The sequence below is a fragment of the Eucalyptus grandis genome, chromosome 3, assembly GCF_016545825.1.
Source record: "Eucalyptus grandis isolate ANBG69807.140 chromosome 3, ASM1654582v1, whole genome shotgun sequence".
In the NCBI taxonomy this organism is placed as follows: Eukaryota; Viridiplantae; Streptophyta; class Magnoliopsida; order Myrtales; family Myrtaceae; genus Eucalyptus; species Eucalyptus grandis.
In genome coordinates, this window is record NC_052614.1 from 49,404,611 (window position 1) to 49,422,030 (window position 17,420).

At 39.2% G+C, this 17,420-nt stretch overlaps 1 protein-coding gene across 1 annotated transcript; it reads left to right on the forward strand.

The window, feature by feature from the left end:
* The first annotated feature begins 15,577 nt into the window (after positions 1 to 15,577).
* Positions 15,578 to 16,512, forward strand: LOC104439819 (adenylate isopentenyltransferase). Its single transcript, XM_039309731.1, is given in 2 exon segments — positions 15,578 to 16,240; positions 16,243 to 16,512. Coding segments are annotated over 2 exon segments (933 nt in total).
* Positions 16,513 to 17,420: the final 908 nt, after the last annotated feature.

Below are 17,420 nucleotides of genomic sequence, written 5' to 3' on the forward strand. Positions count from 1 at the left end.
GGAAGGAGAGAGAGCGTCAGAGAAGTGGGCCCGGTTTTCGTCCTTTGTCTGCCCTCTCCATACACGTGGCGCTGTGTGAGTGGTCCGGGACCACGCTGACGTGGTGGTCCCGGACCACCCAATATTTTCTCGGATGGGAAGAGGTCAAAAAAACACTGAATTTCTGTCAGTAGGGGTGCGTAATATTGACGTCGAGCCCGCCAGCGGGCTCTTCTCCTTCTTATTATTATTGTTATTATTATTATTATTATTATTATTTTGCCCTTTTTGGGGCACTGTACTCAAATAATGTTTTGATATGCCTAGACTGCCAACGAAGTACGTAAATTTGTCTGTTTTTGTATATTTCGGCTGGCAAAAGGAAGGAAATTTTAAAACCGAGCCGGGGGGGGGTGGGGGCCACCACCGTCATCTGTTACCGCCGTGCCTATAAGCCCTTTGATGGGACTTGGTGCTAGCTGTAGCTATTGCCCCTCGCCTCAACTCTCTCTTCAGGTTCGAGCGCTCTTGTCGAGAGCTTCGCTCATGCATGCGAAGAAGAAGAGGAAGATGACGATGATGAAGAATAAAGAAACATGATTCGTTTTTAAAAAAGAAATTTTGGTGCGGAGGAGGAAGGGTGGGTTTTGCTTTTGTTAATATTATTTGGACATGACAGTGCCGACACCTGCTCGCCGCCGCCTCTTGTTCATGACCCACCTCCTAATCAAGACTTTATTGTGAGCCACATGGGGTTCGAGCAACCGAGACGCGAGTGTCCGAAACGAACCCACGAATCTTGTCTCGTACGTGGAAATTTTCAAAATTCATTACATGCGATCCGAAGTCCCGTGACAAGAAGAAGGCGAAATAACTCTCCTCGAATTTTATACCATTTCCGGACTTTTCGGCAATGCCCCGAATAGGAGAAAAAAGGAGGAGAAGAAGAGACCCGCTGCCCGACTCCACATGCCAGAAACCACACCCAAAATTGGCCGACGCGACCCGTGTCGAACCCAAATCGATCGAGCCAGCCCCCTCCGGACAGAGAGAGAGAAACCGGTGTTTTTGACCGCTTTAGAAATACGCAACAAACAGGAGAGAGAAAAATCAAGAACGAAGTGAAAGCAAACTTTCGAAGTCAAACCTACTAATCTTGGTGTTCGACTATCCTCTTTAGTATTTTTATTAGTGGAAGAACGGAAAAAGGCCAAAAACAAAAAAAAAAAAAAAAGAAGAGAGAGAGAGAGAGAGGACCGAAGGAAAACCCAAGTTTGAGAGAGAGAGATAGACGTGGGTGTGAAGAGAGGGATTAGCCCTTATTTTACAGTATGGAAATAGAGGGGCGGCGGGGCAGAGGGGAGGGATTAGTGATAAGATTCACGGTTGGGTTTTTGACATTTTCCGTTTTGTTCCCCCACTTGGTTCGTCTAGTTACCTGCGAGGATAACATCGAAAGTTGGTTTCCGCCTATGTTTGACAAGTTCTTGCGGGGCGTGGTGGGGTTCGACAGATGGATTTTTTAATCATACACATCTTTCGCCAAGGGAAAGGGATAATTACACGAGTTCAAACTCAAGTTCGACTTGTTGCTCAATTAGAAATAACTTCAACATCAATTGATTTTTTTTTCATTTTTACTTTCAATGGAATAAATGAGAATGCAATTAAATTTGTGCTTATTCCAAATCCTCATTTAAATAGACTAATAAGGGTTTCATGTGAAAGTTTATAGGAGTGGAATCGTCCATTTTACCATCAATGTTATCACTTTTCCATTGGGTCTATTTGCATCACATATTTTTTTGCCGTACCTCATATTTTTGTTTGCCCCTCTCATTGATTTGGTACTCATTCGTCCATGGTTATGTCTTTTGAATGTGCCACTAACGCGAGGTGGAAAGGAGATGGCAAACATAATAAATTACTTTTGGGAATGAGCCAATCCGGATTCATTTAGCATATTGACTCATGCATAAAATCGAGAATCACCACAAATTTATCTCCGATTTTCAACACGGGATATTTCACCTTCCAACATGATACTGAATTGAATATCTTGTCAAACACTACCGAAACTAGAGCTCATATGCAGCACATTTGCCTTTGTTTTGGAAATAGAAACGAAAAAAAATTAGCTTTATGTATAGTCTATCGCTAAAATACTCGTTAGTCAAATGCCGAGCGAGATACAAGATATAAGATTCTATTATAGCTACAATGTCCCCTCTCTTAATCAATTCCTAATTATATTGTGTATGTCTCTGAACAAAATTCAAGCACAGAATTAGTGGCCACTCGACGTGGCTTTATCACATGATTAGACATCTTAATCATACGCCAGAAGAGAACATTTGAGATTGTCTGCATGTTAACACTGAGTTTTATGGGGAAGAGTTTTGTGTAATCTCGAAAGACGCAATTTTAATCTGGTCATTAATCCAAAAATTAGTTGGCCGAGGATGCGTCAACCCTGCCATTCCTGCCTTTGTTTTATATGCACCTTAATTTAAGTGATCGAGGAGGTGTTAAAGAGAGAATCACGGTTGCGCCACCTTTCCGAAAATGTGCAAGTTCCCGTACTCTCCCGCGGGCCATCCTCCACGGATTGGACATTTGTAAGTAGTCACGCTAGCGACCGCGTTCTATCTTAATGGGGATGATTAAGCCTTTTTGATTAATAAGCGCTCTTTTCTTCTTCACTTATGGGGGAACAAGACATGAGTGGATGCGATGCTTGTCCTTTTGTACTCTGTGTTGGTAGTTTGTTCGTAAAATAAATTAAGAGATGGATTATCCCACATTGAAAAGATATGAGTTTGTGCATTGACGAGATTTACACTAATCAATGTTTATTATTTTTTATTTATTAAAATTTGGATTTATTCTTTTATAAAAATTAACTATAACGTTCTGTTGAAACAATGTGACTACTAACAAAAAAGTTACAATTATTTTTATTTATTAATTATTTTATTTGAAAATTTTCCTATCGTTTCAATGTAACCTTTTGAAGACGTCACTTTGCAACATTTTTTGAAAGGTTGCCTTTGTTCATTAAGATTGAGATAAGTACGTTAGTTTAATGTAAATCAAGTCTTTTCGAATTTTCTTTTCTATTCCAATTGTTTCCCTAAGAGACTTTGTATAAATACTATAATTGTTATCTAGTATTTTCAATTGAGACTTTGTTGTCTTCTAGAGCAAATTTGCTGGTGACAATTAACGTTATAAGGCAAATAATTTTTTAAAGAAAGTGATATCACACCTCAAAATCTATTTCATTGTTCAACCTTATTCGTTCGTGATATTTACCAAGCACTTTGTGTGTTCAGTGCATTTGTGCCTCATGGGGGTGGTGTTTATTTGGAAGAGACTTTAAGCTTTTTCCCTATATTTGACAAGATTTTGCGTGGTTATTATACATGACCCACCTCCGCCGTTATCAATTAGGTGATTAAGCTTTGAAAAATCACTGAGTATTTAAATTGGTGGCGATAGATGGAAAACTATGAATAGTGTATGTAACTTGCTCGTTACTTCTCTTGTTGCACGAGCGGGTAGATGCTTTTATGGAGGTGGTGCAAAAAGAACGTCAAAGCTTCAAGAGTATTCAGAGTCCTTGTCCGACGAAGGACGCGAAGACAAGTAACATAAGCATATTAAAATGGGGGAGAGCCCACCTACCAAGTTTACCCGCTTTTAGAGCAATGAAAATGGTGTTATGGAGATGAGAATGTTCTCGTCCGATCCCCCACTGCCCATCATATCGATTCCTTTTTTCTATTTAGGAGAAGGGCGGGGCGATTTAGAGTTTTGATCGAGGGAGCTCCAAACGTAGCACGCAAGCAAGTCACTTTGACCATTAGGAGCCATCAATTGACGCGATAAATCTGGCCAAAAAGTATACTTACTCCTCTTCCGAAATCAGCTTTCAAAGGATAGGGTTTGATCCCATACGTTCCCAAATATCAAGAAAAACGATCATCAGTGGCTACCGACTAAGCCATGTGGCGTAAATGGTGAGGCTCGGAAGGGATGGAGATGGGACAGCGGGGGTGTTCAAAACTCGTTGACCTAAGAAAGTAGGATGCCTTTTTACTAATCATCACTTAGTTTCGGTCGCCTTTCCATAACCCAACCCATACCCAGTCTGTCACGGCATGCGTAATAAAATTTCTAGAAGAGATATCAAATCTCTTTTTTTTTTTTTTTTTTGACAAACGATATCAAATCTCTTAGATAAATTTCTGAATAAAGAAATGTATTTGATTATGATTCAAAATTTCTATTTTTCAAATAAAAATTCATTTAATAATATGATAAAATTTCTATTTCTAGGGATAACGATAGTTGGTGTCCGATGGCCGACGACCGGCAACGGGTGGATGGAGTCCGATGGCCCGACGTTCGGTGGCAAGCGGTTGACGATTAGCAATGGGCGGCCGTAGTTCTACATTCGATGGTGGGTGGCTTGCATTTGAAATCTGGGTCCACCGCGAGTGGGTGGCCGACATTCGGTGTCCGGTGGTGGCGGCGGGTGGCCGACGGACATTTGGTGGTCGACAATGGGCGCTTGGCATCTCACAGCTGTGGGTGGGCAACGGGCGATGATGAGAGTAAATGATAAGAAGAGTTTTAATTTCTCGCTTTGTTCCAAAAATAGAAAAGTTAAAAATTTTAGTTTTTAATTTTTGCTCCAAATTTATTTCTGAATAGAAATCTATTCTAGAAAAATTATATTATATTATCAAATGAATTTCTGTTCTAAACTTATTCTAGGGAAAAGAAAAATAGAGAAATTGGGAAATATAAATTTTGTCATACGTGCCCTAAATGCCTATAGAGAAGAAAAAGAAAGAATCTGGCTTCTTCAATTGGAAAATGAATGATTTGAAAATCATTTTTTCGAAAATTAATTGTTTATATCACTTATAAAAATAGATGAACGATAAATAATTTCATCGTACATGAATATATTTAAGATAATGAATATATTTTTTATTTTCTAATTATTTTAGGCAGTACAAATGATCATTTTTAGGAAAATATTTTTCTTATCGTCGATTTTCTAGCGAAACAAACAGAGCCTAAAATTTATGATGATATATGATTTTGTCCAATATCAAGACTCAAATGTGATTATCAATCGATTGACGTAATAATTTCTAATACTCTACCAAGTTCATTCAAAGAAATTAAGGTCGAGCACCTTGATTTCAACGGGTTATGACTTTTGATTTGGGAAGAGTTAGGGAGCTCGTACACATACTTTAATATGTTCATTCACAGCTCAATACTATGGTTCCGTCTTGAAGACGCAGAAAGCCACATTTTTGTTTTTTAGTCGGAAGAGGCTGATAGCTAGTTTAAATTCTAAAAAAAAATTCTCACTTTCTTTGGTTCTTTGAATTCGACTCCCCAGCCACACGTCCATAGCTCATTTTCATGTTAAGTTACTAATTTACGGCTTCATTATATTCAAGATATAAATAAATTATATTTCTAATTTAGTTTTTTTAATATTTCAAATTTTAAATATATTTTTAGGAAAGTCCGAGCCTTTTGAACTCCTCAATCCGGAGCCTAAGAACTGATCAAGCCCAAACCTAACGGTCAGACAAGCTCGAAAGTTCAAATCTAGAGTAAAAAATCCAACTGGATTCATTTGGACTTATTCAGGATCCTAGGTCTTTCTACGTACTCCCAATTAAAAGTAAAAGTTAGAACTAGCAAGGATATTGCACATGGGTGACGGTCCCTGGCATGTATGGATGTACTTTTGATGTCTTGACAAATCTTAATGGCTGATAAAAACTGCACTAAAAAAATGAATGGGTGAGATTTATTGAGGCATCAAGAAGATCCATGTCCCTTGCGTGTATAGCCGACCTGACCGAGAGAGCTCGAAATCTAGATCTCCGGAAGAAAAATGAAGAATTGGTTGAAGAGGGTAGAACCAAAGAACCATCCAATGATGCATGTGGGACTGAGAACAACTAAAAAATAGGGCTTCACATTTATAAAAGCTACAAATCGGCGAATGGATGTTTTATTACAAAACAAAATCCTCTTTTTTTTTCCCCAAAGATCTTATTGCGTTTCTTTTACGAACCAAACTTTGACCGAACATAAGTTTTTTGTCCCATATATGATTGATTGATTTTTATGTCCATAAAAATATTAAAATGTTCCCAAGATCTTTCAAAAAATGCAGTATGATCTTTGCAAGAAAATGTTAGGATCATGGATTTTTTTAAACGAGCCTGTCTGCCCTGGCTGTGAAAGACTTGTTTACCTACTTATTACAGAACAATTTTTTTTTTTTTTTTTGGCCCCTTAAAGAGACGTGAAGGATTGTACTACCCATTTACGCAAATGTTCTCTCAAAATTTACTGTGTCAAGCGTTAAGGCCTTTGCTTGATCAAACGCCATTCTCACCTCCTATCCCCTTATCGTATCCTGTCGACTTTTTGTTTCCATACATGTATCTCGATCGTAGAAAGAGGAGAGAAGAAAGGAAGGAGAAAGGAGGAAGAAAAAGGCTTGTCAGCGTGAGGGTAATAAAGTAGGAAAATTTTCAATGATGTTGACAGTCACCATCCCCACAGATGGAGCTGAAAAGATCGCGACAGGGACCACGACAAATTTGGACTTTAACGTTGAATTTCTTGCCGTGTTCTCGAACCTTCCAAATGATAGTCCCTTTAATATTCCGAATGCCCGTTTGACGAAAATCCATGTGAGGGCGGGATCTCTAGATTTGATCGTGTGTGGGGCTTCCAGTCTAATTTTTTTTTTTTTTGGGTAAAAAAAAGCCCTTATTAATGCGTCCTAATTAATACATCAATTTAACCATCGAAGTTTACTTCAAAATGTCTCAAGAGAGAGGTGAAGGGTTTGAATCCCTACTTTTTCTGTGTTGGGATATGGATAATTTAGATTTAGGTGTGAGTTTCACCCCTACGCTGTAGGTGGCCGGGCAAAGTCGAGTCACCTAGAATAGAAATAAATTAAGACCACAAAAAAAAGTGTCAATTCAAGCACGCCCCAGTGAAAAGAAGTTGCCCTTTTTCTTATCTACTTGGGATGACGTCAGGGTTTCTTTTTTTTTTTTTTTTTTGTTAATATCATTAAAAACCCTAAATTGATAAATTTGTAATAAATTTATCTCAAATTATTTTTTTATCACAAAAAACCCCTAAACTGATACATTTTGAACAAATATACCATAAACTGGTATACTTGTGACAAATTTACCCACGATTAGTTTTCATTAAATTTTAACGTCAAATTACTAAGTTGAATGACACGTGACAATTGACTGAGATACCGGTTTGGGAATTTATTTTTTGTTTGTTACAGTTGTACTGATTTTGTGATTTTACGTAGTATTATAATGAAGTATATTTTTATTACAAATGTATAAATTTGGAGTTTTTGATAATCAAAAAATTAATTTGGGGATAAATTTGTCACAAATGTACTAGTTTGGGTTTATTTATTTATTTTTTTGTTATTTGGGGTAAATTTGTTATAAGTTTACCAGTTTGAGACTTTTCATAATAAAAAAAAAAGTTGAAGGTAAATTTGTCATAAGTATACTAGTTTGGAGTTTTTCGTGGTCAAAAAATTAGTTTTGAGTAAATTTTTCACAAGTATGCTAATTTGAAGTTTTTCGTGGTATAAACCCTTTTTTTTTGGGTCTAGAAATACAAAGTTTTATATCTTTGAACTCAAGAAACAAAGCCCGAGCAGTAAATATGGACCAATGTCTATACTATCCTATGTTCTTTGTTCCTCACTTTTTCCTACTACATTTTGAGGTTTTGCTGAGGTAATTTAGGTTATATAGGTCTTTCAAATCTCGATTGAAAACTCAGTGGATACAAGTTATTGGCTAAATCCAAAGCTAAGCCCAGTCCATCTTCATTTTCTTTCTCTATATGACTCACGTTGCAACAGAGGGGAAGACAGAACAAAGACAAAAGGAGAGAGAGGAAAGCTCATGGAAGAGGAAGGAAAAAGGGGAATATTTAGGCATGCTCATGATCCGGACGACTCATCAAGCCGAATCAACACCGTTTTGCAACGTTGGTAAGTGAATGAAGCCTCCAAACGTTTGTTCAAAGGAATTGTTAAAATTAGGGCTTGAAATTTGAGTTTAGGTAAATTCTAACTCGCTACGTTTGATTGGGGAGTTTTCAGGCGGCATATGTGTAAAAATGATAGTTTAGGATGTTGTGAAGTTATAACATTTTACCGATATAAATTTGAACTTAGAGTTTGCCTAGAATGAAATTTTCAAGTTGTCACGCATGCTGATCAAGTTCCGAACAATAACATTTGAGCTGAATTTTTACTGTTTTTGATGAGGTTTTGGGATGACTAAGTTGGGGTTTTTGTAATATATCAAAGAGGCTTTCTTTGTTTTGTCCACCCCTCCTGCTGCAACGTGAGTCATATAGAGAAAGAAAATGAAGATGGGCTCGGTTGGCCTTGGGTTTAACCAATAAAATATGGGGTTGGATTTATGGCCCATATATTACATTCGCAAAAGCCCCCAACAACGACCAAGAAAAGATATGGGCCTGGCATGAGGGTGTCAACCCCGTATTAAATTTTCACCCCCAAATGAAGATGGGCTCGGTTGGCCTTGGGTTTAACCAATAATATATTGGGTTGGATTTATGGCCCATATATTACATTCGCAGAAGCCCCCAACAACGACCAAGAAAAGATATGGGCCAGGCGTGAGGGTGTCAACCCCGTATTAAATTTTCACCCCCACATCACGATCAAGAACGGGCTTGGCTCAAGCTCGGCTCGCTGTTCTGTAATGGCAAAGGTTGGAAAGAAGAAGAAATGAGCTTTTTAATGGCTTCTGGTTTTGGTGCACATGTTTAGTGAGATCTCGGGGTGGTACTGTGTGGGGCTTGGTGGAATTAGCATGTGATAAGGTTCTCGAAAAGAATTCCAGGAAAATATAATTTACGCGTCTCTACTACGGACGCATGTTTAAATATCAGGTTTTATTTTCTAACAGTAGGCCCTTAAGCCTTTACCCAGCATTGCATTAGCATAAGGTAAGATGATCATCTTGTCGTCCATCCAGCCGAAAATCGTATGCTGTTGTCAGCATAACTTCTGAATTCATCTTGTTTTGTGCACTTTCTAAACTATCTCGGACTTCTAAGCGGCATGTGAAAAATAGGTAGAATTTGCATAGTAGCAAAAATATAATGAGCCAAAAGAATTTGCATAATTGCATCGTATTCTTTGCCAACATATGGTGATGGTGTGGTTTTATCCATGGGGCTCAAAGCTGCATCCATCTGGTTGTTCAATCTGCTCTTCAATATATGAGGAAAGCCACAGGAGAATCGCCACCTTCTCCTGATGCTATATGAGGAAAGCCACATCTGGGGGAGATGTTTCCGGCTCGGACAATACCGCCACCAGCGGTTTTCGCTTTCCCCCATGTTACGTGATCCAAGCCTATAGATCGCCGACGCGTGGCATACGAATCTGTATGGGCAATTTTGGGTGGGGGAGTCGGGCAGCGGGTCTCTTCTTCTTTTTTTGTTTTTTATTTTGACAACATGCATAGGACGTTAAAGACAATATAAGATATGAAGGAGAGAACTGGAAAATAGCCATTTTCTTTCTTTTTGTTCCTTGTCTAATCTTTTGTGATTTGCACATTGTTCCCTTCTTCCTAGGTGCATTATTCTTTGACAATTTACGTGCCATATACGGATGTTATATAAAGTTTTAGGGCATGTAACAGTAATGAAAAGAGAGAAAAAGATTGAAAGGAGTAGAAAAAATGCGAAGAAAAGTGAAAGTGACAAAGATGACAAAATAGAAGGTTAATATAGATTATATATATATATATATTATTTATTTATTTATTTATTTATAGTGAAAAAATGTTGAACCCTGACACCATTATTTGGATTGATAAATCCCTAATGTGAAACCCTAAACTTGTGGTTTCCTTTCTTGCACGACAAATGAGATTGGGAGGGCATCGCGCACCACTCCACTTATGAATGTCATTTTATATACCTCCTATTATAAGAAAAGAAAAGAAGGGGAAAGAACAAGAACAAAAATACGTTAGAAAGTCTCATGTAGATTGCATAGTTAACATTCCATAACATATCATTTAAGATTCATAATATTCATTCATTTTGTTTGCATATCTTCCTAAATAATAGTTTGAAGAAAACCTAGTGGTGATGGATAGTGACATGCTTCGCGTTGGCTTAGCAAATCCAAATTCCTAAAATTTTCTGCAATCTATTTAATACTTTGATTATTGGGCGTTATTTTTCTAAGTGTACACTCACATGATCACTGCTCATATGTAAGTGGTATAGGATAAAATGGATAAAGACTACATGCAAAGCATTTTCGAAATAATTTTATGAAGGTGAAAGAGTCTCCTTAGTCTAAACAAGATAGGTTGGAAGTTGGATTCTACTTGAATGAAGTATTATCAATAAAGGAAAAAAAAAGGAAAGAAATAAAATAGCCAATCAAATCAATATCAATAATACATAATTTCTCGAAAAAAAATTAATACACGACTTTCTTTTTGTATGCTGGTTAGCATGCTTCCATCTTTATCGTCATCTACCTACATAACAAATAATGATTCAAAATTTTCCTATTGAAAATAAAAGATTTCGAAGAGGTGATATTTATATTATGAAGTACGAAAATTCATAGAGTATAACTCGTAAACATAAAATCTTTTTTGAGTTTTGTTCAACAGGTGGATTAATTTTTAAAATTCATGTTAGATAATTCTGTTTTACACAAGTTATTCATTATCATAAAAAATGATTCACAATTTACGCAACATAAGGTTTGAAATAAAATAAAATTGTGCAGAAGCGCAAATAATGGGAATAATTTTACTGATATTCGCAGTTCAATATTTACTCTTCTTAATTAAGACAATCGTTTCTTAAATTAGAAGGAAGAAATTACACGTTTCCTGTTATAATCCCTCAAAAGCTCGCTCAAAATCTCTCTCTCGCTCTCTTCGCTGTCTGTCCACCCAGAGAGAAAGAGAGAGGAGAGAGATTGAACTCTCCTAATAATTTCTACCTTCGTGGCTTCCGGATTTGCTGTACAGAAGAAGTGTACAGCTCAGGCTTTTTTTGCCTTTTTTACTACCAAAGAAGAGAATCCCGTTCTCTCACGCGAAGCGTCTAGCAAGTTGTTCGTTCTCCACAGGTCTTGCTAGCATAAAATCTTTTCTGAGTTTTGTTCGGTTAGTTTTTAAAATTCATGTTAGATAATTCTTTTGTACACAAGTTATTCATTATCGTGAGAAATAATCGACAATTTACGCAACTTAAGGCCTGAAATAAAATTAGACGGTGTGAAGCTCAAATCTTGGGGATTTTTTTACTGATATCCACAGTTTAATATTTTTTTCTTAATTAAGACAATTTGTTCTTGAACTAGAATGAAGCAATTAGACGGTTTTTTTTTTATTATATCCCCTCAAAAGCCCACTCAAGATATCTCTCTCTCTCTCTCTCTTCGCTGTCTATCAATCACTGGTGTCAAAATGGGTGTTAAAATGGGTGTTAAACTCATATATGACCCATTTATGGGTCACTTATATTTTGAAGATATCAATTAAATGGGTTTAAAAATTGAAAAATTAAGATAAACGGGTCTTGAATGGGTTGGACTTAAAATGCATTTCCAACCTAAGTCTCACACTCTCTCTTTCCCTCTTTAACTTTATAAAAATCAAAATTATAATTATTTTTTATATTTCTTTTTCTTTTTTTCATACTTCCTCCTTCCTTAATCGGTGCCCAACACAACGACAGCTGGTGACTTACTAGGTGAGGCTTGAGCTTATTGGCCTCGGAGCAAGCTAGAGGTCGAGGATGACCGGCGAGGCTAGAGCTCACCAAATCGGCGAGACTCGAGCTCATCGATTTGGTGAGGTGGAGGCCTCATCGACATCTAGCAAGACTCGAGCTCGCCGGTGTTGTCTTCCCAACATTAGGTGAGCTCGATCTCGCTAATCTAGTGAGCCTTGAGCTCATTGGCGTCGAGCGAGCTTGAGCTCGCCTTGTGGCCAATCGTCAGCTGTTGTCATGGCCGGCGGCCTGGTGAAAAAGAAGAAAAAGAAAAAAAAAAGGGAAAAATAAAAATAATTAAAAATTATATTTTAAAAATATAATTTTAAAAAATTACAAAAATTATCCATTAAATTTGTCTTGCATGAAAGAATTTTAGCGTTACCATTTTTTTTTTTTTTTGTATTGTGTCATGCAACACAAAAAAAAAAAAAAAAATGATTTTCCACATATAAAAAAATATTATTTTAATGTTAGTTATTAACTTATACTTTTTGTTGTCAAGAATTCTTCAAAAGTATTTGAATTTAAAGGTTTCTCACATTTTTATTTTATTTTATTTACTAATTGGTTGACAATGTCAATCAAAGGAAGAAAGATAAATTTTTTTTTTAATAAAAAAGGGGAAAAAAGGAAGAAAACTTGCAGAAGAAGAGAAACGGTGCGAGAGGATAGAGAGGGAGGGAGAAAGACATGATTGCGGGAGAGAGAGAGCGGAGGGAGAGGTGGGGCCCAGGAGGCGACGAAAGGCTTCGGACGAGCGGTGGGACCCGGGCGACACGTGTCGACCCCGGTAAATGAGATGAGATTTCGACACGCGGGCCTCTCTCTCTCTCCTATCCGATTGTATTTCCTCCTTCGGCCTTCGGGGCTTGCCGGGGATGTGCTGTCGAAGGTAAGTATACAGCTGTAGGAAAATCGCCACCTTCTCCTTCTCCTGATGCTATATGAGGAAAAGCCACATTCGGGGGAGATGTTTCCGGCTCGACAATACCACCACCAGCCGTTTTCGCTTTCCCCCAGGTTACGTCGACCAAGCGTATAAATCGCCGACGCGTGGCACATGAATCCGCATGGGCGAATTTGGACCGGGGAGTCGGGCAGCAGGTCTCTTCTTCTTTTTTAGTATTTTATTTCGACAACATGCATATTGCATAGGACGTTAAAGACAATATAAGATATGAAAGAGAACTTGAAAATAGCCATTTTCTTTGACAATTTACGTGTCATATATGGATATTATGTAAAGTTTTAGGGCATGTAGCAGTAATGAAAAGAGAGAAAAAGATTGAAAGGAGTGAAAAAAATGTGAAAGAAAGTGAAATCGACAAAGATGATAAAATAGAAGGTTAATATATACATATATATTTATATAATATACATATATAGTGAAAAATGTTGAACTCTAACGCTATTATTTGGATTGATAAATCCCTGATGTGAAACTATAAATTTGTGGTTTCCTTTCTTGCACGACAAATGAGATTGGGAGGGCATTGTGATAGCACCACTCCGCTTATGAACATTGTCTCTAGTTAACATTCCCTACCATATATTTAAAATTCATAATATTCATCCTTGCCTTTCTCTCCTTGCCGGAGTTGCAGCAGCGACATCCCCTGGTGTAGGATCGCCAAAGCATCATTGCTAATTCTTGCTCTACGCGTCGCGGTGCCGTCATCACACTTGGCCTTCGCACCTAGGCTGCAATCGGGTATTCTCCTTTGAAGTTTGAAAGACGCCCGTCGACTCCTTCCGTAGCACCACGGCAAGTTCCCGTGCCCATCATCTAGCCGTGACGCCCACCAGTTCTCTCGACGAAGCTTCGGTACCTCACCCTGAGCACCCAATAGTGTCGTTGATCATTGTTGATCATTGCCGATCATCACCGTCATCGGCACTGGCCAATCGCTGGCCCTCTCTGTATTACACTAAACGCCAGCACTCGGTATGTGCTTGTAAGTTGAGGTAAGTGTAATCTTGTAGTTTAGTTTTGACAATATAGTTTGTTTTGATGCATGTTATTTAGTCGAAAGACTTAGGTTTTCGTGATTCGATTATTTCCCAGCATTAACTAAGGCGTATTGGGCCTCCGAACATATAGGCACTAAGGTTGGATCTTAATATCGTCTCCCTTGACTTGTTATGGTTGAGTATGTGATTAATTCATACATCATCATTGCACGTCACCATCTCAAGCATATCTAGAGTTTAGGAAATGTTCATGTAATGCACATCATGTAGAAAATTATATATTCTTAGGTTTTTTAACAATCATATCACATAGAAAATATTAACTATTAATTGCATTGTATGCATCGTTCGCATTCCACATAGTTCAATATTAATACATAGTTCATAAGATCACTTTATAGTCCTAGGATTTAATTTGCTATTTTCATAGAATAAAAATAGCACTTCATATTGATTTGTCTCGTAGGATTAGTTCATGGTTAGTCTTAGAATAGAAAATGCGTCTAAAATAGGAAACGCATGCACATTTAATAGGCTATAGAGGGCATTTGTCTTTCTGTTAAGAAAAAGAACAAAAATACAGTAGAAACTCTTGTAGATTGCATAGTTAACATTCCCTAACATATCATTTAAAATTCATCATGCACGATCATCCATAACATTCATTCATTTTGTCTGCATATCTTCCTAACTAATATAGTTTGGAGAAAATCCAGTGGTGATGGATAGTGACATGCTTTGTTTTGACTTAGTGAATCCAAGTTCCTTAAATTTTCTGCAATCTATTCACTACTTTGATTATTGGATGTTATTTTTTTTTTTGATTGTGTGCTCGTATTATTACCACTTATATGTTAGTGGTATAAGATAAAATGGATAAAGATTGCCTACAGAGCATTTTCAAATAATTTTATGAAGGTGAAAAGAGTCGTCATAGTCTAAACAAGACAGTTTGGAAGTTGGATTCTACTTGAACAAAGTATTATCAATAGAAAAAAAAAGGGAAAGAAATAAAATAGCAATTTAAAAATCAATATTACATAATTTCTTAAAAAAATAACTTTCTTTTTATATGCCAAGTAGCATGTTTTCATCTTTATTCTTATCCAACGTCATCTACCTTCATTATAATGATTCGAAATTTTCCTATTGAAAATTATAGAAGATTTCAAGAGATGATATATATATTAGCAAGTACGGAAATTCATAGGATATAACTTGTAAGCATAAAATCTTTTATTCTCTAGGTGGGTTGGTTTTTAAACTTCACATTAGATAATCCTTTTTTGCATGAGTTATTTATTATCGTAAGAAATAATCGACAATTTAAGCAACATACGACAATTTAAGCAACATAAGGTCTGAAATAAAGTTACAAGGTGTGAGGCGCAAATCTTGAGAATTATTATTTTACTGAAATCCGCAGTTTAATATTTATTTTTCCCTTAATTAAGACAATTGTTTTTTAAAATCAGAAGGAAGAAATTAGACGTTGCGTGATACAATCCTCTCGAAAGCCCGCTTCGAGTCTCTCTCCATCTCTTCCCTTGTGGGAGAAGAAAACAGCTCAGCTTTTTTTTTTTTTTTCTTTTTTGTCCTTTAGGATCGCCCTCCGTACTTCTATTTATGGAACGCCTTTGCCCTAAAACCCTCACCTCCTTCCTTTTCCATCGTCTCTTCACTCCCCACCAACTACCACTACCACGACCCCGCCCGTCGTTCCCCGATGGCCTCCTCCTCCTCCTCCTCCACAGCCGCGCACCGCCGCCCCAAGGTGGTCGTCATCATGGGCGCCACCGGGTGCGGCAAGTCCCGCCTCTCCATCGACCTCGCCTCCCACTTCCCTTCCGAGGTCATCAACTCTGACAAGATGCAACTCTACCGAGGCCTCGACATCACCACCAACAAGATCCCCCCGGCCGACCGCCGCGGCGTCCCCCACCGCCTCCTCGGCTCCTTCGACCCGAACGATGGTGAGATGACCCCGTTGCAGTTCAGCTTCCACGGCGACGCAGCCATCTCCGGCGTCGCCTCCCGCGGGAAGCTTCCCCTCCTCGTCGGCGGTTCCAACTCCTTCATCCACGCTCTCCTGGCGGATCGGTTCGATCCGGAGGCAGAAGCGAGTCCCGAGCTGAGGTATGACTGTTGCATTCTGTGGGTCCACGTGTCGCCGCCCGTCCTGAAGAAGGGCCTGCCGAAGCGCGTGGATGGAATGCTCCGCATGGGCGCTTTCGATGAGCTCGCCGGATACTACCACCTGCGCCGGACCGACCCGGGGGCTCGGGCCGGGCTGAGGAAGGCCATAGGCGTGCTTGAGTTCGACCGATATTTCGAGAAGTACCCGCCGCTGAGGGGGAACGCGTGGGGGTAGGAGGATGCGAGGGAGCGGCGAACGATCCGGTGCGGGAGAGTGCGTACCAGGAGGCGCTACGCGAGATAATGAAGAACGCGGACCATCTGATAAAAGGGCAGGTTGAGAAGATCCGGGAGCTGAGCAAAAGCGGGTGGGTGCTGCATAGGCTGGACGCGACGCAGGCGGTCCGGCTGGCAATGGCGCCCGAGGAGGAGGGCGGCGGCGGCGGCAGGTCGCGGGAGGTTTGGGAGAGGGACGTCGTGGGGCGGAGCGTGGGCTTTGTGAATCAGTTCTTGCGAGAGCATTAGGTGGTGGGGCCGAGGGTGGACCGGCTCGATCGGTTTGGGTTCGTGTCGCTCGATGACACGTGTCTCGTCGGCGAATTTTGGGTGAGGAATTTGGCTTGTCCGTAGCACCGTAGTGCCCGGTTGCGGCCTACTCTTATCCTTTTATTTTTTTTCCCTTTTCCTTTTTAAGGCATCGTACTTAAATAATGCTCTGATATCCCTGGACTGCAAACGGAGCATGTAAATTTTTTTTTTTTTTTTGTATATCTCGGCTGGCAAAGGGAAGGAAATTTAAAAACCGAGCAGGGGGGTGGGCGTGGGCGTCACCTGTTACCGTCGTGCCTATGGACCCTTTGATGGGACTTTGTGCTAGCCGTAGCTTTTGCCCCTCACCTCAACCCCCTCTTCAGGTTCGAGCGCCCTTGCATGTGCTCATGCTTCGCTCATGCATGCGAAGAAGAAGAGGAAGACGACGACGACGAAGAATAAAGAAACATGAATCGTTTTTACAAAGAAATTTTTTTAATATTATTAGGACATGACAGTGCCGACACCCAAAAGTAGAAAGAAGAAGAAGAAGAAGAGGCCACTGCCCGACTTCACATCCAAGTTGCACACCCCGAGTGCTACTGCCAGAAACCAAATCGCCCACCCAAAATTCGCCGACGCAACCCGTGTCGAACCCAAATCGATCGAGCCAGTCTCCTCTGGGGAGAGAGAGAGAGTGAGAGAGAGAGAGAGAGAGAGAGACCCGTGTTTTTGACCGCTTTAGAAATTCGTAACAAACAGGAGAGAGCAAAATCAAGAACGAAGTGAAATCAAACCCTCGAAGTCAAACCTACTAATCCAGGTGTTCGACTACCCTCTTTATTATTTTTATTAGTGGAAAGAAGGGAAAAAGGCGGAAAAGGTAAAAAGGAGAGAGAGGG